Source organism: Ascaphus truei, chromosome 16 (genome assembly GCF_040206685.1).
Source record: "Ascaphus truei isolate aAscTru1 chromosome 16, aAscTru1.hap1, whole genome shotgun sequence".
In the NCBI taxonomy this organism is placed as follows: Eukaryota; Metazoa; Chordata; class Amphibia; order Anura; family Ascaphidae; genus Ascaphus; species Ascaphus truei.
Genome location: NC_134498.1, coordinates 42,822,447 through 42,846,434, shown reverse-complemented (window position 1 = coordinate 42,846,434; position 23,988 = coordinate 42,822,447). Strand labels below are relative to the sequence as shown.

Sequence of the window (23,988 nt, the reverse complement as noted above, 5' to 3'; positions counted from 1 at the left end):
CTTACAACAACAACAACTCTTAGATCATTGATCAAGTATTTAGTGGCACTAAAGAAGTTATCCATGTAGCATTGTGAAAAATATATATATTTGTTAGAGGAAATCAATGCACCATATATAGCAATGCAGGGAAACAGGATGTTGGATGGTTTCTAAAAGACACACCCATGCTTTGATCGAGTCATAAAATTAAACCGAGTGTCTCCAACGCCCAGGAAGTTCACAAACCCAAACCTCACATAAGAAGCGTGTAGTTTGTGGTTTAGAGTTTTACTGTAATGTTTAGTAAGAGAAATACGTTCATGTAACCACTTGCAAAATTCTCAAAAATGCACTGATTGAATGGCTTTTATTATGGGTGAGCTTCTATTTTTGGGTGAATTTTTGCAGAATTGTTTATTTCATCCTTGAAAGTGAACCCCCAAAATTAGCTTGATCCGCATTTATTAGCAAATTAATATTACGTATGGAGGCCTATGCATGAATAGTTTCAGTGCCAAAAATGCCATTGCTTAATGTCGTTGACTGAGCCACTGAGAGCCACCTGTGCTGAAGCAGGGATATCCTTAAAACCTGACCTGTTGGTGGCATTTGAGGTCTGCAGTTGGCCACTCCTGACTTAGATTGTAAGCTCTTCGGGGCAGGGACTCCTTTCCCTAATGTTACTTTTTTGTCTGAAGCGCTTATTCAATTATGTGTTATACTATTATATACCGTGTATTACCGCTGTGATGCGCTATGTACCTAGAGGCGCTATATTAATAAAAATATACATAGATATGAATGCATTAAGATGTGTTTGCATTTACTTGCATTTGTCTTTTACGCCAAGAAAAACGTGGACGATTTGAACGCATTTATTGCGCAAAAAAGTTTTGCGTGCTGGCCATTTTTTAAAAATACATATCATTTGCATGTGTGCACCACTGACAACCCCCAACCCCCACCTTTAACTTCACCCCCTAGCAATATTTTTTCCTTAATCACAATGCGTGCCGCACAACCCGTGAAAATAGGTTTCATACATTGACGCTTTAGGCTACGCTTATAGTGCCGGCGACGGCGACATCAGGTTGCGGTTGCTGGAAAAATCAAGTTGAGACTACTTCCAGTGATCGCGACCAAGCCGTCGCTCCGTCGCGTCACACATACTATAAGCGCACGCGACGGCGGCAATGCATTTGTTTGACGCGACATCGCGTCGCCGGCCCTATAAGCGCAGCCTTACAAGGGCCGCGTTGTCTCATCTGCAATGCAAGGTTATTTTGATCCTTTAGGCGAAAGGTGAAACAACAAATCCTATAGATGATTTAATTGAAATTAAATATATAGGGATTTAAGTGTATAATTCAATTGTGGTTCACCAAATCACTCAAAAGGTACATTATACAAACATGCCATTCTCCTATCCCTTTTACTTTATTTAGACAGCTTATCCGCAGGTAATTATTCAGCGCATGCTCATCTGCTTGGAGAGGATTGTAAAACATTTCAGTTGAACCTCAGCACAAGCGAGAGCAGTTTGATAGATTTGTACAAATGCATAATTGATAGTTACTTGATGAAATCTGTCATTCTTTGTGTTTTCTTCTCCACAAAGATGCTATTTTAGAATTAGATACCCCCACACAGTAATTAGCCGGAATAAGCCATATGCTGGTGACGATCAATCAGAAAAAGTTCTTCTATGAATTAAACTTGCATGTGTGCAAAGCCTTTGTGTGTGCCAAAAAAAAAAAAGGGATTCTGCCAAATGTTCACATGATTTATTATACAATGTCTCTTGCTTTTATAATTGTATTCCCAACACAGAAACATCAAAACGTATTTGGCTACAGTTTCAAGAGTAGTTAACTGAGCAAATGTTGGCTATTTTGTCCTGTAAATTGAACGCCTGGCTTGACTTCATACTTGTTTTGCTTCCAGTTGACTTTGGGGTGAGTGCCCAGCTGGACAGGACCATAGGGAGAAGGAATACGTTCATTGGAACCCCCTACTGGATGGCCCCCGAGGTCATTGCATGTGATGAGAATTCAGACTCAACATATGACTACAGAGTGAGTTTTGAACAAGAGCACATTTTCACAAAGGAAGCGCACACAGGGCATGTGAAAACAAAGACATGCTTTGTGCTGTTAGTCATCTCCTATTTTGGTGAACTCAAGGCTTACCAGACTTTCCTAGAGGAAGTATACTATCTGTGTAAGAATCACTTCCTCTACTGTAGTATTAGGCTGGTGGGGGGGGAAGAGTTGTCGTTGAAATGCTTTTAATAAACCCCAGGGAATGAGAAGGCCCAGCTGTAAATACAGACTCTATCACTATGCTACTTTGCCATCCTGGCCTGCAAATTAAAAATACGGTATCACTTGTGAGCACGTACAGTACACGTCTCAGACAGGTCGGCAACCCTGCCTTTCCCCATTATCTCCATCCACTGCAGCCAGGGATTCTGGGAAATAGCATGCAAATGAGCACACCGTGTCATCTTTTGTTTCAAATCCATTTTACCATGGACCCCTATAAACTTATATCAGCCGTATTACACAGCTTTTCAGCACGGCCTGGGTTAAAGAAGTGTAGAGCCGGTAACCCTACTAACAGACCGGTTTCAACCATTTGGGTTTCATCAGTGTGAGGCTGGTTATGCTGGCTTTGCAATTTGAAGCTGGGAAAAGTTTCAACCACACATTATATAAGTTATGGTAGGTTTAAAAAATAAGGACAAAAAAACTCCACTTTATCCTAGGCTAAAATGTATTAAGCCTTTTTTTATACTCCCATACAGCCTATTTACACAACATGTACAGCAGGTTTGAATTTTTAAAGAAAAATGGTTTGTGTTTGTGTGTTCTATAGAAACAAAGCCAGAAAAATTGCAATTAGGTTAAACCTGCAGTTCAAGCAATATCCTACACGTGTTTTTTTTTTAATAAATCAATTCTGTACTATGAGGACATACTTGTAACATTTAAAAAAATAAACCATTTTAAAGAAATGTTTAATGCATTCTAATGTTACAAACATTTTGTTCCTGTAGGAACCATTTGCAAAGTCACATTCCCTTCCCCTTCTGAAACAGCATCACCTTTTTGAGCCCCGCCCTCTCTCTAGCAGTGAACCAATTGAATATAGTGCCTGCCCATTCTCCATGATCTTCCTCACAGAACTTTGGCTGTCATTGCAGCAAAATAGGACCCAAGGTGCCTTTAGTGAACCCCCGAGCCGAATCTTCGCCGATCGATCACATGAGAACGGATCGATCGGCAACTTCGCTAATCACTTGTCAGTGTGTACATTGTATTGATGCACATATTGAATGACATTTTTTTATTTATTCCTTTAAACGACATCTTAAACTGCAGCTTTAAGAGTCCCATAGCTTCAATAAGAGATTGCTAGAATCTCCTTGTGGAAGCTGACACATGTATTCAAGAAAAGTCTGGCATGCAGAGTTAAGGAATTCCTAATTAATATTAACATTAAGGATAATCGATGTTCACTGGCGGCCCACTCCTTCATGAAAATGGTTCATCTTTACTGGTTAAGTACTTTTAAATAGTTGTGTGCTTTCAAGGTGTGTGGTTTTACAGATTGTGGTTTCTGGTATGTGTATATACCCATTAACAGATGCACTGCAGCACAATGGATACACTTTATAATGAGGTACTATGTTGAGTTACAGTTTGCAGCTGAAGTAGTAAACTTATTTGATCTCCATGGAAGTCTTTTTTTTTTTTTTTTACTCTCTATTCTTGCACACAAGCTTCTGAGACCTCACAAGTCTCCTATGCTGATTTAACACCCTGAAAAATAGATCTTTGAAGTCTTGAAACCTCATGTAGCCCAACATGTGCTGTATATAAAAAAAAAAAACCCTCTCATATAGGGCCAGTAATAGACACCCCAGAATTATCAACATATTCACAATTCTCCAAAACCGACCTGTTTTCTTGACCTCTATAACGAGGAAGAGTGACATGTTGAGTATGTTGAAATAGTATTTGAACAGTATGGGTTTGGGGTTTCTTTGTCACAGGTAATATCCCTACCACAATAACATACCCTCCAGACGTTATGAAACTTTCAGATGGTATCACTTTGAGGTGTTATTTGATCCTGTTCTGAGGAGATATATGGTATTCCCTTCGCCTTCATTTCTGGTTTAATAATGCATACATTCGTTGTCAGGTAATGTTATCCCAAAGAGCGCACAGTACTGTAGTCGTAAATTCCAAACCTTGAGTTCTATAAACCAGAAATAACAGGAGGGGCGTGTTCTGATCAGTTCATGGGCTGTCTGAAATCCTTATTCTTTGTAGTTTTCAAAGGTCAAAAAAGATGTTTCTCATTACCCATGCTTATGAGTCAAATGTTAATTAATATTTGGACAATTTGGATTAAGCATGTTTACCCTCCTGCACCTTATGCCAACGTCTTCTAGATGTAATGGTAATGATCCAAAACCAATATGAGTGTTATAGATATGCATTGTTTAGAGTGTTAATAATGTGTTTTTATTGACTCCCTAGAGTGACCTATGGTCTTTGGGAATAACAGCAATAGAAATGGCAGAGGGATCTCCGCGTAAGTGTTACTCAGTCAGCTGTGTGTGCTGGGAAGCCTTCTAACATCTCCACCATGACTAACTTCATCTAATCAAGAGAAGATTAAGCCTTTCAATTAAGCAATTCCAATATTAGGAAATGTTGACTCCCGTTTGTCATGCTGTAAATACATTGTTCCCATCACATCACCATCATATCCTACGCTAAAATTATATTCATTAAGGGTCCTTTTTGGAACTACTTCTCATACTTTTTGTGTCTTCATAGCTCTTAGCACCCCACAATATTTTATATTTTGTAATACATTTTCGTTGCGCGAATATTTTTTAATACATTTCCGACAAATCAATGAAACTACCTATTCTATTAAAAAAAATTGTACAAACATTATCTTCTAATAAAAATAATTTTAAAAAAATTGAATCTATATAAAATTAAAAGCAATATCCTGTTGTAATCGCACACAAAAAAATTAAATTAAAAAAAATATATAATGAAGTAATGTTTGCTGTGTTCAGTTAGAACTATGAAATTGAAAATTACATTTTGGGCCATAGTCAAACTATTGTTGTATTGAAACACCAAGATTGTTCTTCAGTGCCTACAGCTGGTGATTCAGATGATTGAGTACAATGGGTTACATGCATCAAGATCCGGTATGGGTTCAAGCCCATAAGAGGTAATGTTCGAACCGGTGTGATAACCCGTACTGGCGCTTGATGCATGGGCGCCTAAGTATCCAATGCTTAATTGTGCTATAAAGAATTGATGATCTTAATACTGATCATTGTCAGGTTGAAAGAGCTCTCCAAAAACATATGTTGAGCCCTCTCCCACCTTACATAAAATAACTCCATATGGAACAATATACATTACATACAGCACCACTGTGTGGATGTATTGCCCTGCAGATGGACAGTTTTAGGCCAATGCCAAGGAAGATGATGTCACTGCTGCTATTTTCATAAACTGGGAGTAGAAGGTATATGGTGGACACAAAATGTCAGTTTTCAGCTTTGTACCTTTTTGACCTTTTTTATTGAACAAATTTAGACAGCTGAAATACTGAATTTAATTGATAAGTCATTACCCAGTTGGTACAGCTTAATTGTTTTGTGTGAGAAGTTGTTTATTTTTTTGTTGTTGTAGAGCTATGACAAACATATCTCAAATAGTTTAGTAATGCATGTTTCAAGATGTCAAAAGGGACAATCTTCTGAGCTGTCCTTAGAGATAATTCTTAAATGTCACAACATTTAATCCAAACATTTTTCCATTTGAATACTATTGTGACATTTCTACAAATGGCCTTTTGAGAGATCCAGGCCACTTCTATCTCTTCAGAATGTGATAGACTTTATGACGACAGTAAGAAAATCCTGCATGGATGGTATAAGTGAGTTTTAAAGACCACTAAAGTCTATTTTGCAGATGTCCTATAAAAATGTGACTTTATTGGTCTTGAAAACAAACATACAGCAAAATCTTTGTATAAATACCATGCAGGAGCAATAAAATGTATCTGCTTTTTAGGGCTAATAAAGCCCACACAGTGACACATTATCGTCTGTTTGGTACCTGTATGCATTTTTAAAGGTATCAATCACTCAGTGTAAAAATATAAAACATAGCTCTGTCCTTCGCTCAATATGATAACACAGGGGACTGCTTGTTTAGTTCCTGATGCTATAAATTTGCAGCGTAGTGTTAATACCAGTAATATGTTCTGTGTCCTATCTTAATATTTAATTTATGGTTTCCCAGACAAATCACACGGTTTCTTTTGCTTTTCAGCCCTATGTGACATGCACCCTATGAGAGCGTTGTTCCTGATTCCACGAAACCCCCCTCCAAAACTGAAATCAAGGAAATGGTACGGATATTTCTGAGTACACCCTTCCCTGTCTGAGGAGTCTGCAAAACTCTGTGCGGCTGGTTCCTCTGACATTGAAGGGGTTAAAGTGAGGAGCAGCTCATTTAGTAACGACCCTGACTCTGATAACAATGACACTGAGTTTGAAGCAGGGCAGCCTGGCTCAATTCCCGGTGTCAGCTCCTTGTGAGCTTGGGGAAGTCACTGTATCTCACTGTATCTCACTGTGCCTCAGTCTGTAAGAATCCTATGTGCTGCGTACCGCGCGCTATACTGTAATTGTGACGCGTTTTGAGTCCCATTGGGAGAAAAGCGCTATAGGAAATGAAAGTTATTATGAAGTTGGGTTACCGTGTTTAATTCCCCTGAAAAGAAGATACTGAAACATCAATATCAGCTGCTGCCCAGTACTTATCTTTGACTGAGCCACTGATTGAGCCACATTTGCCGAAGCTGGGATTTCCTTAAAACCTGACCTGTTGGAGCGGCCTTGAGGACCGCAGTTGAGAATCCCTGCCGATTTGAAATTTGCTGCGGTTTGCATGGAGAACAGGCCCGCCAAGGAAATGTAGTCAGGCATTTGTACACACTGTAGTAATGAAATATCAACCTGCTCTGTCTTAGGCCTGGGACATAGTGATTTAATCAGTGCGGAGGCGCGCTGAGGCTCAGGGAAAGCGGTGCTTTCCCTGGCCTTACAAGCGCGCCGTCCGTGGGCGTGTCGGGGGCGGGTCTGGGGGGCGGGTCTGGGGGCGGGCCAGTGATGTCACGGAGCTGGTTCGCCCTCATTGGGCGAACCACTCACGTGACCGGCCCTGCACTCTGGCGAGCGCCAAATTTGAAAACTTCTTGAGACACACGCTTCCCCAAGCGTGCGGACACATGCGCGAGCCCCTGATAAAGCCGCTCTCATTGCGGCTGCAGGGGCTCAGTGCCGAGTGTGAGCGCGGCTCAGCACGGCTCAGCCTTGCTCACACCACTATGTCCCAGGCCTTACATTATTGCGTTAATACTCGCAGTGCATACGCTGTACTTCTTTTCTTCATTCAGGTCAAAGAAATTTCTGAATTTTGTTGAAAGCTGCCTCGTTAAAAATCACACGCATCGCCCGCCTACCGAAACCCTACTAAAGCACTCATTCATTCGAGACCTACAAAGTGAGCGGCAGACACGCATCATGCTTAAAGATCACCTGGATAGGGCCAGAAAAAAGAAAGAGAAAGGTAGAGATTCATGTTTAAAAAGGCAACCGTGTTACTGTAACAAGATGCTCCAGAACTGCAGATACAAGGCCTGTCATATGTGTTAATCCCAGAAAGAAAGGTATCCAGAAATTGGTGTACCTCTGTGTATATTTACTCTGACTGATTAATGCAGATTTGGGTAAAAATCTATCCGTTTCCCAGATGACACCCGTTAAACATATCACTGGAATTAGTTCACTTTGGTCCTAGGAGGGATTGCCTCTTTAAGCACTAAAGGATGAAAAGGACACAGTTAAATAAACCCTGTCGTTTTAAAACATTTAATTGTTTTTAAGTAATCTCCATTTTTGAAAACACTTTATTTAACATTCTGGTAGTAAATTAAAGCGCTGTAACTGAAAGTTATACTGCTTTAAAGATCAGCTCTTACTTGATGGGAAAAAGCAAACTGCTACCTTACTAAATGAGAATCTTGCCCCTTTTAATGACAAATGGTTCTTAAGTGTTGTATTCGAGAAGAACCCCCAATATCTGCATTAAACAAACCCCCCCTCCCCTGTTCATTTACAATTAAGAAGCTATGTGGGCAGAACTCAACATTTGGTCAACAGTGATGGAAATGGTACAGCTCAACCCCCTTATAACGCTGTGCTTGGGGTCCAAAGAATCACATTGCGTTATAAGCGGATTCACGTTGTAACGGATTGCGTTATAACGGGGTTGAGTTGTATTCTATATTTTGCATGACAATGGCCATTTGCATCACCTTTATGGATGCAGTAACCCACTTTGAGTTAGGGTTTACAACAATAAAATGCCCTACTCCTTATGTGGGAAGTTATTGATGGAGGGTTGGCACCTTTTACTGCTGATCTACTTTTTACTTTTCTTCCAGATGAAATTGGATACGAATATAGTGGAAGTGAGGAAGAAGAAGATGAACTGAACGAAGATGAAGGAGAGCCAAGGTAATTATGTGTATGGATGCCATTATAATTGTTATCATCGTAAACCAATAATTTATTAGGGAAGAATGAAACTTTACTGAACGCCTATGAAGTTATCTAGCCTGCTAAGAAAATCAATGTTGACACAATAAATAAATAAGAGCTAATATATGTTTTGACTGCCAAAGTCAAGAAGCATAAGATACGGTCTAAGTTCTCTGTATCACAGTAAATTGGGTTTCCAAACGAGTTATCCATCACATGCTTAATAAATCAATTGCTTGATGAAAGACACACTCAACTTCATTCTGACAATGAGAAGACTGACACCTAGGTCACGAGAGATTGTATGCTTTTTGACATATGGTTTTGACATCCTTGACAGTTTTTGAATGTGAAAGTTACAACCTCAGCCACAACTCCGTCAACATAATGATATTTTGTTTGGCACGGATTGAAATTGATTAGTATTATAAATGGAGCCAAGGGTGGATTTCACTCAACATTGCTAGAAGGAAACCAGACCATCGGTAGGATTAACACGTGCGCTAAGGATTCGTTTAATCCCAGGGCTATTTGGCAATACTTTTCCTATTATTTTAACCAGAGTCATTTGAGTCAGTGAATAGTTGGCCATATTTAATAACATGATACAAGTGGAAACCTTGACCAGTAGAAAATACTATATAATGATGTGGTAGAAGACATTAAAAAACCCCAGTAGGAGTAAATGTAAGGGCTTTAAGGCTTCATAGTGAATGGCAAACTAAATAAGTGCATTAGATGCAAGGGTAGCATAGTCACTAATCTCGCAAAGCCTCTGTTAAAAAAAAAAAGTGGCTTTTCAATTAAGCGTTGAAGACAGGCGGAGTGGGAGATCATGATCAGAGCTCTCCTGCCGCCAGGTTGTGGGTACCATACTGTCCCCAAATGAAATTCAATCCAGGCACATCACTGATACATCTGTAAATCGGTAGTATCAACTAGAGTGCTACAGCTTCCTACACTACCAATATCATGCTGTGCCATTTCAATTCCATCCACTACATAGCGAAAGGATGAAACAAAGCTATAGTCTAGTGTTTTTCAACCAGGGTTCCTAGGAGCCCTTGGGTTTCCTGGACATCCATATCCATAAGGGTTCCCTGATATTTTCTGGTCATTTGAAAATTGTATCAAATACAGACAAATTTACAATGCATCTGATCTCAGACGCGCTATTAGAGAGGGTTGGGGTTCCTTACAATGCATCTGATCTCAGACACGCTATTAGAGAGGGTTGGGGTTCCTTACAATGCATCTGATCTCAGACGCGCTATTAGAGAGGGTTGGGGTTCCTTGCAATGCATCTGATCTCAGACGCGCTATTAGAGAGGGTTGTGGTTCCCTACAATGTATCTGATCTCAGACGCGCTATTAGAGAGGGTTGGGGTTCTTTACACTGCATCTGATCTCAGTCGCGCTATTAGAGAGGGTTGGGGTTTCTTACAATGCATCTGATCTCAGATGTGCTATTAGAGAGGATTGGGGTTCCAGAGAATCTCACTTAGGGTTCCTTAACCAAAAAAAGTTTGGAAACCACTGCTATAGTCAATAGCAAGGGATGCGTAACATGTATTCCATGCCCCTGCCACCTAAATTATTCAGAATTTGAATCCCTTAGACACCACATACATTTCATACATCCCTTGCTATTGACTATATCTTTGTTTTGTTTGATTTTATCTCTATGCAGTAGAAGAAACTCAAAGGACACAGTATAAAATTGGAAGTGTAGGAACCTACTGAACGGGACTACCTAGAAGTGTTGGGAAGCTTGGTGTGTTTTGGCCTGAGCTAGATGACCCACACTTATTGGAGGAAAATATAAACAGTACATGAAATAAACAGTGGGCTATGTTGGAGGTGCATTTGGGGCTTCTTTGTTTAAGGTTAAATCTTTGCGAGGAAAAAAAAAAAAGAACTTGAACTCCCATTATTATTTTTCTTTTTTAGCTCCATTGTTAATCTTCCCGGCGAATCGACCCTACGTCGCGAGTTCTTGCGACTGCAGCAGGAAAACAAGAACAGATCAGACCCTCAGAGACCGCAGCAATTACAGCAGCAACTGAAAGATCAAGAGAAATACAAAAAACAGCTCCTGGCCGAACGCCAAAAGCGGATCGAGCAGCAGAAGGAGCAGAGGAAAAAGCTGGAGGATGTAGGAATTGAGTGTCTTTCCCCTTTGTACCGAACGCACAAGCAGCTGATGTGTCACAGCACATTAACATAATAACAAAGCAGGACCTGTGAGAAATAACTTCAGCTGTGCCAAAATGCTTTTAATATCCGACTCTTGAGCCTCAGAAATAGGATGACCCCTTCCCAAGCTGGACAGGGTCATTTACGTAAATGGCTCGATGGAAACAGTGCATAATTACCTTCAGTAGTGGTAAAGTCAGCGCTTTCAAAGCGAACTCGCATCATTCACATCTCGGGGTCGGCTCCTTGTGACCTTTGGCAAGTCATTTTTTTTTTCTCGCCATTTTGAAAGACTACAGTATTTCCCTGCTGCACACAGATAGAATACACGTCAGATTTCCTTCGGTTACATTAGCCCTGGATAATGCTTTACAGCAGGGGTAGCCAACTCCAGTACTCAAGGGCCACCAACAGGTCAGGTTTTCAGGATATCCCTGCTTCAGTACAGGTGGCTCAATCAGTGGCTCAGTCAAAGCCTGAGCCACTGATTGAGCCACCTGTGCTGAAGAGCCACCTGTGCTGTCTTTGACTGAGCCATGCAGGGAGATCCTGAAAACCTGACCTCTTGGTAACCCTTGGGGACTGGAGTTGGCCAGAGCTGCTCTACAGCGTTTCACTCTGGCCAGCTCTCTGTATCACTGTTCGTGGATGGGGTCCCGCACACCGTAACTTTCGCTCTTTCGTACATATAATGTTGTGTTTTACCATGTTCTGCTTTCCTAGTGAAAACAATTCAGCGAAATCTTTAGGTATATGAAAGAAAATAAGTTTTAATACGCAGTTGTCTCGGCTCATCTCACTGGTACAAACAGCAACAGAGAAAGATACTTTATTGGGAAGAACATGAATAAACATGAGGTCTGGCAAAGATCTGTGTGTTCAAACTATCTTCAGCTCTAGTCCAACAGCCTCAATTTTTGCCAGCTCAAACCCCCAAATTATGAATATAGGAAACCTGAAGATGTGGTCACACATTAACACAGAAAACAGAATGCCCAAAAGCACGTCCTGATATACAGACACATATATATATATATACTGTATATACTGTGAAGGGATTGGGGCACGTACTTAACTAGTATATGTGAGACTGCTGGAGACGGTGCTGTTATTAGAATACCTACTGTACATGGTACTGTACGAAAATAACAGGCATAGGCACGCCATAATTATACAAAAAATTATATTTTATTGGCCCATCATTTTGGCTACTCAATGGAGCTCTTGATTAAGTCTCCAGAGGGTAGGGGAAATGTTGGGTCAATAAAAGAACATTTTGTTTGCATATTTCCGATGTGCCTATTTTTATAAACACACACACACACACACACACACACACACACACACACACACACACACACACACACACACACACACACACACACACACACACACACACACATTAAAATCTATGTTTCGGTCTCAGTGGGACCTTTACTACTGGGGACCAAAACCTAAATCCTAGCACAATAAATATTGTTCACCATAACTCACGTCAAGTGTACGGGTTAGCTATTTATCAATGCTGACGGCTGTTGCACTCATGAAATACTGACTCAGCTGATACATATTTCTGTAACTTCTCTAACCCAGCCTAAAACCGAAAAAGACATTTTCATCAGACCATAACTCTGCTCTTCTGCCATGTCTACAGCTTCGAAAGCAACAGGAGCGTGAGCCAAGATGGTCCGAGGTGAAGGAAGGGCAGAGAAGGGAGGGGAAGGGTAAAGAAGACAGGAAACGTGTGGACAAAGAGAGATGCGGGCTTGGAGTTGCACATGACAAAAATGAAAGGAAGCAGGTCGGTCTCTGTTTTTCCTTCTTCCTGGTTTCACATTATATGAGATACATATTTTAAAGAGGGAATCCAAGATAGAGTATTCGTTGCGATTTTTTAATTTTTATTTATTTATTTAGGGTTGAAGGAGATCTCCGAAGCTGAACCCCGTTAATGTCAGCTCCAGAGACCCCCTGCTTCCGGAGATACTTACTTGTGAATTAGGTGCCGGTAGCCGCTCTCCTCAGCTACCAGGGCTCACAATATGTCCTCTGTTCAGATATTTCCCGGCCTGCGGGCCAATAGGAAGCTATGATGTCATCGGGGAGGCTTCTTATTGGCCCATGTGACGCGGGAGCTTTAAACTTGAAAGCTCTGCTTGCTGAGCCGGAGCTGCTACCAGCACCTAATTCGGAGGTCAGTATCTCTGGAAGCAGGGGGTCCCCGGGGCTGAAACGAATGAGGTTCAGCTCCGGAGATTCAACATTTAAAAAAAAAAAAACGTACCCAAAAAAATTTGCTGTCTTGGATTTCTCCTTTAATAAGAGCAAGCAATAATATATCAGAAACTTCCAATAGTGCCTGGAAAATCTGTACTGGAATCCGTAGGGCAGGCACATTTTGGTCTTCAGCCAATTTTAGGCTCCACAATCCAGAACCAGCAAATGAGTTCAAAATGATGACTCTACAGAGGGGAACCACATCTGGGTTCTGTAATCCCTTAACACAAGCTTAGCCTTACAAGGTGCTCAGATTGGTTGGTCCCACTTAATTACAGTGAGCATCATATATTTGTACTCCCTTTCACACATTTATAAGACACATGCTTTCATATGTCCCTATTCGATATGATATGAGGCATAGATGTATTGCAGCCCCTGTCCCAAATAGCTTACCCTCTAATAATATTGGTGCCTGCCCATTAGTTACGAAGTGGTGCATTATAGACCTCTAATGGTGTTGGAAGACCATTATGACCCTTTCAATTGGGTAGCAAGGTGTCTTCTGACACCAGAAGGTATCTTGTGCCACCGCTTAGCAACTGTGACCCAATGTGACTTGTCCATGGTTACACAGGGAGCTGACAATGGCATTCACACCATCTTCAAACCAGCTTCAAAAGCAGTGTCCATACCACCAAGCAAGTGCTGCTCAACTCTAGTCCTCAAGACCCCCCAATCACAGGCTTCAGCACAGGTGGCTCAATCAGTCCCTGCTTCAGCACAGGTGGCTCAATCAGTTCCTTCTTCAGCACAGGTGGCTTAATCAGTCCCTGCTTCAGCACAGGTGGTTCAATCAGTGGCTCAGTCTTCGACTCAGCCACCTGTGGTGAAGCTGGGATATCCTTAAAACCTGACCTTTTCGGGGGTCTTGCGGACTGGAGCATGCCCGCCCCTGCACTAAGCCACTCCATTCCTTCAGCACATGCAATAAGTCTGTATATGGATGCAACGACTTCCTTGCTAGAGGGGCCAGCTCTGTGACGCATTGCAATGCAGGCCTGGCCCTTCTGCCAGTGAAGGGATTAATTCATACAATAAAATGAACCAAGCAGTTCAGTAATTACAGTCATTTTATATTAAGCTTAGTTAAACTCCTTAAGCAGCACAATTATTGCTTGCTCAGACACTCTTATTAAAAAGTTGTTTTTTTCTAACCACATAACTTAATTTTTTTCCCCTTTACACCAGTGATGATCAATATTTGCTAAATATTATTGTTTGCCTACTGTCTTTATTTTAATTAATCCATTTATTCTCTCCTCCACTCCTTATGCTAGTGTATTTTTTTTTTTTTCATTTGGTAATTCCAGCCCGTAGAAATTGATTGTGTTTTCTGGAAAGCTCCCTTTATTCCTAATGTGGAAGATATTAAAGGCGATAACGCTGAAAGGGGCTGTTGGTATATCCAGAGTTCTTAAATCATTAGGGTTATTTATCAATTTCTCCTATTGCTCTAAATAGGGTTTGGTGCTGTCTGTTGCAGTATTTGTAGCCAGTAGATTTTGAGAGGTAGCACCTACCTTTCATATCTCTAGGATTAGGGAAATATTAGGACATAGATAAATACAGTCATCTTGCCGCTAATCACCTAATGTCGGCCCATGTGGAAGCCCCTATTGTGGTTCTTGAAATTGAACAAATAAAGGAACTCTATGGGCATGATTGTAGCAAACTGAGCATAAGTAGTCAAAATAAAGTCTATGGGTATGATATATATACGTGGAAATATGTGCAAGCTGGTGAATCTGGTATGTAAGGCACTGAACGGTTTGAAACAGCACAGGGTGAGATGTAAGGTAACCATGTGCACTTACCGTATACACCAGGGGTGGGCAGCTTCAGTCTTCAAGGGCCACCAACAGGTCAGGTTTTCAGGATAGCCCTACTTCAGCACACGTGGCTCAATCCGTGACTCAGTCAAAGACAGCACAGGTGACTCTTCAGCACAGGTGGCTCAATCTTCGACTGATTGAGCCACCTGTGCTGAAGCAGGGATATCCTTAATACCTGGCCTGTTGGTGGCCCTTGAGGACTGGGGTTTCCCACCCTGTTATACGCTGTGTTGTGAGGTACACATTTAAAGCAGTGTATTAGTATTTACAAGGTACTTTATTACTAAGTCTCTTATTCAGTATAGTACGAAAACGTCTTCCAAGTAGAAGTCCCATTCAAACAGATAGAGGCTGGAATTGTGTTCAGCTGTAAAATAGACTGAACAAAGATAAGGTACAAGTCATACGTTAATAGGCTAACTAGTGGTTAAAAAGAGTGCAAGCTTTCCGGTCCACTAAGATTTTGTTTTCATTCATTTGAATGAAGTTAAATTTACTGGGAAATGGCTCGGCGGCACATTGAATAGGGTGGAAATGTTCCCAGTTCTTTATCCGTTAAAAATAACCTCTTACATGAGACTGTTTTCACGTAGCCTCAGCGTCTTTGCTGATAAGAGTCCAGCTTTCCCAAACATCCAAGTCTGGAAGAACTGATGAGAATATATTAGAGGAACATGACATTGGATCACTTTGAAAGTGGACAAAAGGAAATACTTCTAAAACTCAGCGGGTCATTATCACAATTATTCGCTAGTTTTTACCATGGAGACAAACATTATATAAAAAGACCCCCGATAATTCAAACGAGGAACCTACTTCTGTAAGTCTGGTGCTGTTTCTCTAGCACAGCCTGGCAACATGAAGTTGAACATGCTTCTTTGATAGTTATGGAAGAGCAGTTCTCTTATAACACCCTACCACGCACGGGGAATAACACTATTGTATAAATTTTGCAGCACGAAGATTTAACGCACAAAATGGATGGAAGTTGCAAACCAACAGAAGTCTCAGTACATGTAACGGTAAGGGAATGACACATACAGTATAGGGCTACTTATTAACCATGGGGCAGAATGTGACACTGTTACATGGAAACTATTGATGTTCAATGGAAGTTTCCCAATTCGCACAATCTCAGTTTAATGAATAAATCCCATAGAGAACCATTAGCATCCAAACAAGATGAATACCATTTAAGTCCTGCATTCAACTACAATGTCTGACTTTTTTTGCTACAGTACTTGTGGTTCTCATGATATCACTAATATCCTTCGTAAGGCCGTGACACCTTTTAATGGACCAACATCAATCCTCCACATTTTGGGGGGGCTTTACCCTATGAGACTGCAGAAGTCTCTAAACTGAAGATGGGAGGCGTAAATACATTGTGTATACAAAGTATCTTAAACTTTTTGGTACCAATAGAAACCTTCAATGATTATGTCACCAATGGCGATAAATTGGGTCATTGCAGTAACAATGAAGAGTTACAGTAACAAGGAAATTGCAGAACATATCTTGCATTACTTGGAAGATATGTCGCAATACAGGATGCTTACAAAAGCATCTATTTTCTGAGAAATCAGTGCAGTGAACTCGTGTGCTATAGTTAGAGATTGGGGATTTTTGGGGGGGTGAATGTGGACCCGCAGCAGATCAGCCGTTCCTTTGGTCCGCGGATTTCGGCGGATCACTCTCAAAAATGGCGACTTGCATTTTGCGGATTTGTAATTATTGTTACCCATACACTCCGCGGATTCCAAAACCCGTGGACAGATTTGTAGAATCCAACCTGTGGATTCAGCAATCCGTTGGCGGATTATTAAGAATCTGCCAGCAGATTGCTGAATTCACAGATTGGATTTTACAAATCCGTCCACGAGTTGTATCCAGAGGCGTATTTTACACCGCGAAACGGAGTTTGGGGTAACATCAGAGAATTTGGACGGATTCGCCGATCTCTAACTATAGCCAATGAATGAGGCACGGTGTAAAATGTTCTCTGCTTATTGTTACATAGATTTTCAGATAGATGATAAATGGTAAAAAAAGGTGGACAGATAACTGATAGATAGATAGATAGATAGATAGATAGATAGATAGATAGATAGATAAACTGGTCGATAGATGATAGATAAATGACTGGATGATAGATAGATAACTGGTCGATAGATAAATGAGGGGGAGCTGCTCCTTTAATACTATTTTAGACCAACTAAAGCAGGGTCCTCAAGAGCCACCAACAGGGCAGGTTTTAAGGATATCCCTGCTTCAGCACAGGTGGCTCAATCAGTGGCTCAGTCGAAGACAGCACAGGTGTCTCTTCAGTACAGGTGGCTCAATCACAGTGATATCCTTAAAACGTGACCTGTTGGTGGCCCTTGCAGACTGGAGTTGGCCACCCCTGAACTAGAGAGTTGTAGCTGCAATAGTGTGTACAGAGCTTTTGAAACGTGGACGTTCCCGTCTTTGCTAGATAGATGACTAGCTGGGTAAGGTACCAATACAAAATATATTTTAAAAACAAGCGTTTCTACCCAAGCAAAAGAACGTTGGCAATCTTAGGCCTCGGCCATGTTAAGTGCTTGCTGGCGGAAGCGTGCTGACGTGCGCTCCCGCTCAGCACTGAGCCCCTACAGCCGCAATTAGAGCGGCTTTAGTAGGGGCTCACCTGCGCTTCCGCGCGCTTGCGGAAGCGCAGGTCTTAGGGGAATTTTAAATTCCCCGCTTGCTGCCGCGACAGGCCGGTCACGTGAGCGGTTTGCCTAATGAGGGCGAACCAGCTCCGTGACGTCACTGGCCCGCCCCCGGCCAGTGACGCGCCCGCCCCCGGCCCACCCCCAGACGGCTGCTGAAAGTGCATGCGGTAAGCAACCGCAAGGCCAGGGAAAGCACCCGCTTTCCCTGCGCCTCAGCGCGCCTCAGCGCGCCTCAGCGCGCCTCAGCACGCCAGCAGGGAACATGGCCGAGGCCTTACATCTATAGAACTAAAAACAACCGCAAAGTTGAAATACTGTAGCTCGCGGCTGCTTTACACGGAAAGGCTTTCAAAATATGAATCCTTTTACTTTCAACAGAAGACACGCAAAGAAGAGGAAATGCAAAGCCAGAAGAAGTTACCCCGCACCCTTCCCAAGGACCAGACACAGTTACTGTGTCTCCAACGGGAACAGAAGGCACAGAATGTGGCAGCACAAAAGCCCATCAGCTCGAATCATTCTTCCGCGGGCGCCGGTATGGAGGTAATATAAATACAGTGTCATATTAACCCTTTCAGCCCAATTGGAAGGGTTTAGATGAATAAATACAAAAAACCTATTGAAACAAAACCAGTGTTCCCAGGAGTGCTGCTTTACAGCATTAAGAGAAAACACATATTCTACAAAGGACTAACCACTTTGCCGCTATCGTGTTGGCTTTTCAGATTCAGGAAAGGAAAAAGAACAGCGGCGAGAGTAACATGAAATGGACCGGCCTACTGCACCCCGCACACACCAGGCTGGGGTCCGGGAGCAGTTCTAGCCCCTGCACCCCAGCTCTGACGAGAGCCGTTTTACCAGAGGTACATGGGTGACACACTGTACACATTCTGCGTTAGAAGATATTGTTATTCGTTGACCAGCAAAATGTTCATGCAATGTAAGTGTTGGAATCTGTAGTGAATAGAGATCCGCCAACTGGTACAAATGCGTTTTCCCTGATTTTTTTGATTTTTTATTCCAAATCCGACCCCCTCAACCAAAATCCACCTGCGGATGGAGCCCGAAAAAATGCGGATTACTCCAAATCCGCCATTGGATACAATACGCGTGGATTTTTTAAGAATTTGCTCCGCGGATTCCGCAGTCCGTGGCCAGGTTGTTAAAAATTCACGCCTGCGCGGATTAATACGTGTCTGGATTTTTTAACAATTCGGCCACAGACTTCGGATTGCTCTCTACAGAATTGCAGAATGGTATTGTTTGGTCTCCAACAGTAACTATTTCAGCGGGGCATTTTTTGCTCCTGCATAAAATATAAATGTTTTCTTATTCTAACATTTCTGAACAGTGTAAATGCTAGGACATCATTTGCCCCATGTATTGATTCTGTATACTCTTTATATACATTATAAATCGCCTTCTCTAAAACGCCATCAGTAAAACTAACTAACTCATTAATAATCAATTCCTCTGAGACCATTGCAGCAAAATTAAATTGTAACTGCTTCTCAATCAGCCTCGCCAAGGGAAGCAGAGTTTTCTGCTCAAACAATATTTAATGGCATATTGTAGTCACATGTTTTGCATATGAATTAATAGTAATGTACCTTATTTATCACAACTTATATAACTATGGCCAATAGCATCAGTTGTTGTATCAATAAATCAATTAACCACTTGGAAGTATGGTCATTACACAGGGCAAAAATGCCAGACAATAAGCAAAATATACAATATAGACATTTTTTTCGCTTTCTTTTCTGTGTTTCTTTTTGTATAAAAGTCACTTTAAATATGTGGAAGACTGTTCATATTTCCTGCGCTCCTCCCTTATTTGAAGTATGCAGCGGGTAACAGGACTGGTCTTACATTTATATAAAACAAAGCATAGATCCTGCACTGCTACCAATTGGGCTAAAATATACTAGTGACATGTTTACGTTTAGAACCTAAGGCTGCGGCCAGGCAGGGAGCGGGCGCGCTGGCGCGCTGGCGCTCATGCGCGGTGACGTCACGCTCCCTGCTCGGCCGGGAGATTTGTGGCCGGCTAGGTGCGTGCGTGGATGGTGGGAGGGGAGCGATTCGGGGGGCGCAGCCATGACGTCACGGAGCCCTCATTGGGCGAAGACCTCACGTGATGCGTGAGCGAGAGACTAATTCAATTTTGTTTGCTTCGGCATGCAGCTAAGCGCCGAGCAGGCGCTCGCTCCCGCTGGCCACACACAATGCGGCAACGTGTTTCATCACGGCCAGCGTGAGCGCGCTTGCCCGCTCAGCGCCACCCTGGCCGCAGCCTAAGTCTGTGTAACAAAGGAGTCATTTGATTGCATCTTTTGATCAAAACATGATTAAAGCCGCCAACCTCGGCACGATAATCTCCTTTTACTACACTGAATATGTCATTTCTTATTGTCCTATGGACTAAACTTAGCGAAGTATGTGAAAGTGCCCTGAAAGGGTTAAATAAATGAAGCATATGCTTTTGTGATTTAGTGCAATGTGGCCAGCTTTTAATTATTTAATTATATTCAGTGTAGGTTCCTACTAAACGGAGGTTACCGTGCCGAGGGTGGCGGCTTGAATCATGTTTTGATCAAAAGATGCAACCACATGTCTCCTATGTTACACAGACTGAGGTTCTAAACGTAAACAGTTCACTAGTAAGCGCTGAGTACATTTTTGGCGCTGTATAAATAAAGACATACAATACAATATTAATATATTTTAGCCCAATTGGTAGGAGCGCAGGATCTGTTCTTTGTTTTACAACTTTATGTATAGGGGTTTTGCTTAAAAATATTCACGCTGATGGGAACAGTTCCAGTTTGTCCCTCTGAGCTGCATAGTTCCATTACAAACGTAGCAGGAAGCTTTACTGTCATGATACTGTCATTTTGTTTTCTCTACATCTCTCTAAGACAATCTATGAACAGGTTAACATAAATATGCCTAGCTCATAAAGGCAAGGCTGGAAATATGAGTTTCTCATCTGATCCCGCATTGTTATTTTATCTTTGGATTTTGGATTTCTTCCTTTAAACAAAGAATGAAAGTCTCCGCTCCAGTAGAGATTACCACCACAGCAGCTCGCTGTCTGACATGGTCCTAACTCCGGTGACCCCTGGACAAGATGATGTGTTCTGGAACTCACTACAACATGAAGAACAGCCCCCAAAGGTAGAAAACACATCTTAATTAGGTTTCCCCTCTCTGCTGGGCAAATCGAGAAATTAAAACGTTCAGCCCCTCATTGCACTGGGATGAACCAATGGCAGTGACACGTTTAAGGGGTTAATTCTGGATGACATATGCCATTAAAACAAGTCCTCAAAAAAAACAGTGACTTAGTATAAATGGTCAGCTAAAGCCTGCATGGAGGTCTGTCGTGGTCCTGAAACAAGGAGGGACCAGGGACATGATTGCTGCGCATTCAGATTATTTGCATTAAAACATTATTTTCAGCATTTCAAATATTTTTTTATATTAGATTTTATTACAATCTTTCCAAACTTCTGCAACGCTTTTGTTGGCTAATCGTTGGCTTCACCCCAGATCGGTAACATAAATACATAAGTCACCACAGTGCAGAAGAAATGCAGGTTCTAGAAATCACAAAATAGAAACGTGCATCTATTCTCTCAGCTTGGCAAAAAAACGCAGGAATAAATCTTTGCGACAGCATCTAAATATCTCTAAAATGCGGCCAACCGTGGGAAATGATGTCTTCAAACTTATTAGGATTACAGAGCTGTACAAACAGACTGGAGCAGAGATTAAAAACAGAAACTCCGGATGTTCTGTAAACATGATATACACGTCTTCATTTCGGAGATATGAAGGAGCTATTTTTATGAATCTGTAAAAAAAACAGAGGCATACAAACATCTTCTGTTTTTGACCCCTTCAGTTACCAGAGGGGACATGCAGTACTGTATATAGATCAGGGGTGGGCCAATCCAGTCCTCAGGGGCCAGCAACAGGTCAGGTTTTCAGGATATCCTTGCTTCAGACTGAGCCACCTATGCTGAAGCAAGGATATCCATAAACCCTGATCTGTTGGTGGCCCTTGAGGACTGGTGTTGGCCAATCAATGACTTACCAACTGATCGAGCCACCTGTGCTGAACAGGGATATCTCTAACACCTGACCTGCTGGTAACACTTGAGACCTGGAGTTGGCCACTCCTGACCTAGTGAGTCCTTTCTAATTGATGTCATGCTTATCATACCCTGGCGTTGCCCACCCCTCATCTAGATAGATAATACTACAAATAAATATATTTGGAGCTATGTTCCTTAATTTTATACTGATTCCTCTCTCACATTCTCCTCTCACATTCAAAACGTTTCTAAAACTTGTCGCTTTTTCCTCCGCAATATCACAAAGATACGCCCTTTCCTCTGTTACTCGTCTGCTAAAACTCTGACTCAGGCCCTCATTCTCTCCCGTCTCGATCACTGTAACCTCCTGCTGTCCGGCCTTCCTGCCTCTCACCTGTCTCCCCTACAATCTATACTTAACGCTGCTGCCAGAATCACTCTACTCTTTTCTAAATCTGTCTCCGCGTCTCCCCTCCTGAAATCCCTCTCCTGGCTTCCGATCAAATCCCGCATCTCACACTCAATTCTCCTCCTCACTTTTAAAGCTTTACACTCCTCTGCCCCTCCTTACATCTCAGCCCTAATTTCTTGTTATGCACCATCCCGACTCTTGCAGTCTTCTCAAGGATGTCTTCTTTCTACCCCCTTTGTATCTAAATCCCTCTCCCGCCTTAAACCTTTCTCACTGACTGCCCCGCACCTCTGGAATACCCTTCCCCTCAATACCCGACTAGCACCCTCTCTATCCACCTTTAAGACCCACCTTAAGACACATTTGCTTAAAGAAGCATATGAATAGCACTGTGGATAATCCTGGACACATGATACATAAAGCTTGGCCCCCTGCAGACGCACTTACTAGAATTCCATCTTACAGTCTCTATACGTTCTCCTACCTACCAATTAGATTGTAAGCTCCTCGGAGCAGGGACTCCTCTTCCTTAATGTTACTCTTATGTCTGAAGCACTTACAGGCAGTCCTCGGTTATCCGACACAATGTGTTACTCAAAATGGCGTTGGATAGCGAAACGTTGTAAAGCGAAACACATTTTCCCATAGGAACACTGTTTAAATGAAAGGTTCCGTTCCTGAAGGCATTTTTAACACTAAAATACACCAAATATTTTACGCAGACAATAAGATATGCAGCACACACATACATTATATAGTGTATACACTGTATTATATATATATATATATATATATATATATGTATATATATATATAAATTAACATAATAAATAATATATTATATAGTATATTATATAGTATAATATTATATATATATATACGCTCTCACGACGCTTTGCAACGTTGTTTATGTGTATATATAGATATATACACACATACACAACGTTGCAAAGCGTTGTAAGAGCGTTGGATATGCCGTTTTGGCGTTGTAAAAATGAACATAGGTATGCATTGCACAGCGTTGGATAAGCCATTTGTTGTAAAGCGAAGCGTTGTAAAACGAGGACTGCCTGTATTCCCATGACCTGTTATTTATATTATTTGTTATTTATATGATTACAACATGTATTACTACTGTGAAGCGCTATGTATATTTATAAATAAAGACATACAATACAATACTAATCATCATACTTGAGCTATACATTTATTTCCATGTGTTTTAGTATATCTGCTACATGTGCATGTTTGCAAACCCGTTTTGCTGACCGAGGGCCCAGCAATGCAGTGGGGAGATGTTTGGGGTCCCTCTGCTAGTGGAAGGGTTACGTTTGTCATTAGGGTGAGGCTGTGATGACAACTGTGGTTTTCTTGAATCTTTCAGGTTCCAGAGAGAACCACATCTAAGTTTTATAGCAAGGATATCCCAGGCCACCAAAGATGTCCATCTGGGTAAGCTGAAGCTACAGAGATAATATTAATATTACGAATAATCAGAGGCCTGACAGAAGGGAGCCTATTAGAAAACATATCTGCAGGCTTTTTTTGTTTTGTTTGTTTTTATCTTCCACCAAAAACAAACTCCAACTTCCTCTGAAAAGGCAGATTCAACACAGAAGAGCGTAACAAAAAGAACGATTCCTGCGCTCCTACCAATTAGGCTAAAATAAAATAGTGATCTCATGAAAAAGGGTAATTTTGTTAAACCCTTTGGCCAAAGCATTTATAAGCCTGCATGCCATGACAAGGCATAGCCGTATGCAGGAACCTACACTGAATATATGTAATAATTGTCCCATGAACCAGTGATAAAATGTGACAAAGCCCT

At 41.6% G+C, this 23,988-nt stretch overlaps 1 protein-coding gene across 4 annotated transcripts in view; it reads left to right on the top strand.

The window, feature by feature from the left end:
* Positions 1-23,988, top strand: part of NRK (Nik related kinase) — a 125,042-nt gene that overhangs the window by 47,347 nt on the left and 53,707 nt on the right. For all 4 annotated transcript variants that reach the window (XM_075573321.1, XM_075573320.1, XM_075573319.1 and 1 more), the window contains 12 exons: positions 1,927-2,057; positions 4,533-4,587; positions 6,363-6,441; positions 7,492-7,664; positions 8,542-8,614; positions 10,589-10,793; positions 12,489-12,635; positions 15,903-15,968; positions 18,024-18,188; positions 18,371-18,508; positions 20,694-20,825; positions 23,545-23,612. In XM_075573321.1, the coding sequence (XP_075429436.1) occupies positions 1,927-2,057; positions 4,533-4,587; positions 6,363-6,441; positions 7,492-7,664; positions 8,542-8,614; positions 10,589-10,793; positions 12,489-12,635; positions 15,903-15,968; positions 18,024-18,188; positions 18,371-18,508; positions 20,694-20,825; positions 23,545-23,612 (1,432 nt within the window). The remainder of the gene's footprint in view (positions 1-1,926; positions 2,058-4,532; positions 4,588-6,362; positions 6,442-7,491; positions 7,665-8,541; positions 8,615-10,588; positions 10,794-12,488; positions 12,636-15,902; positions 15,969-18,023; positions 18,189-18,370; positions 18,509-20,693; positions 20,826-23,544; positions 23,613-23,988) is intronic.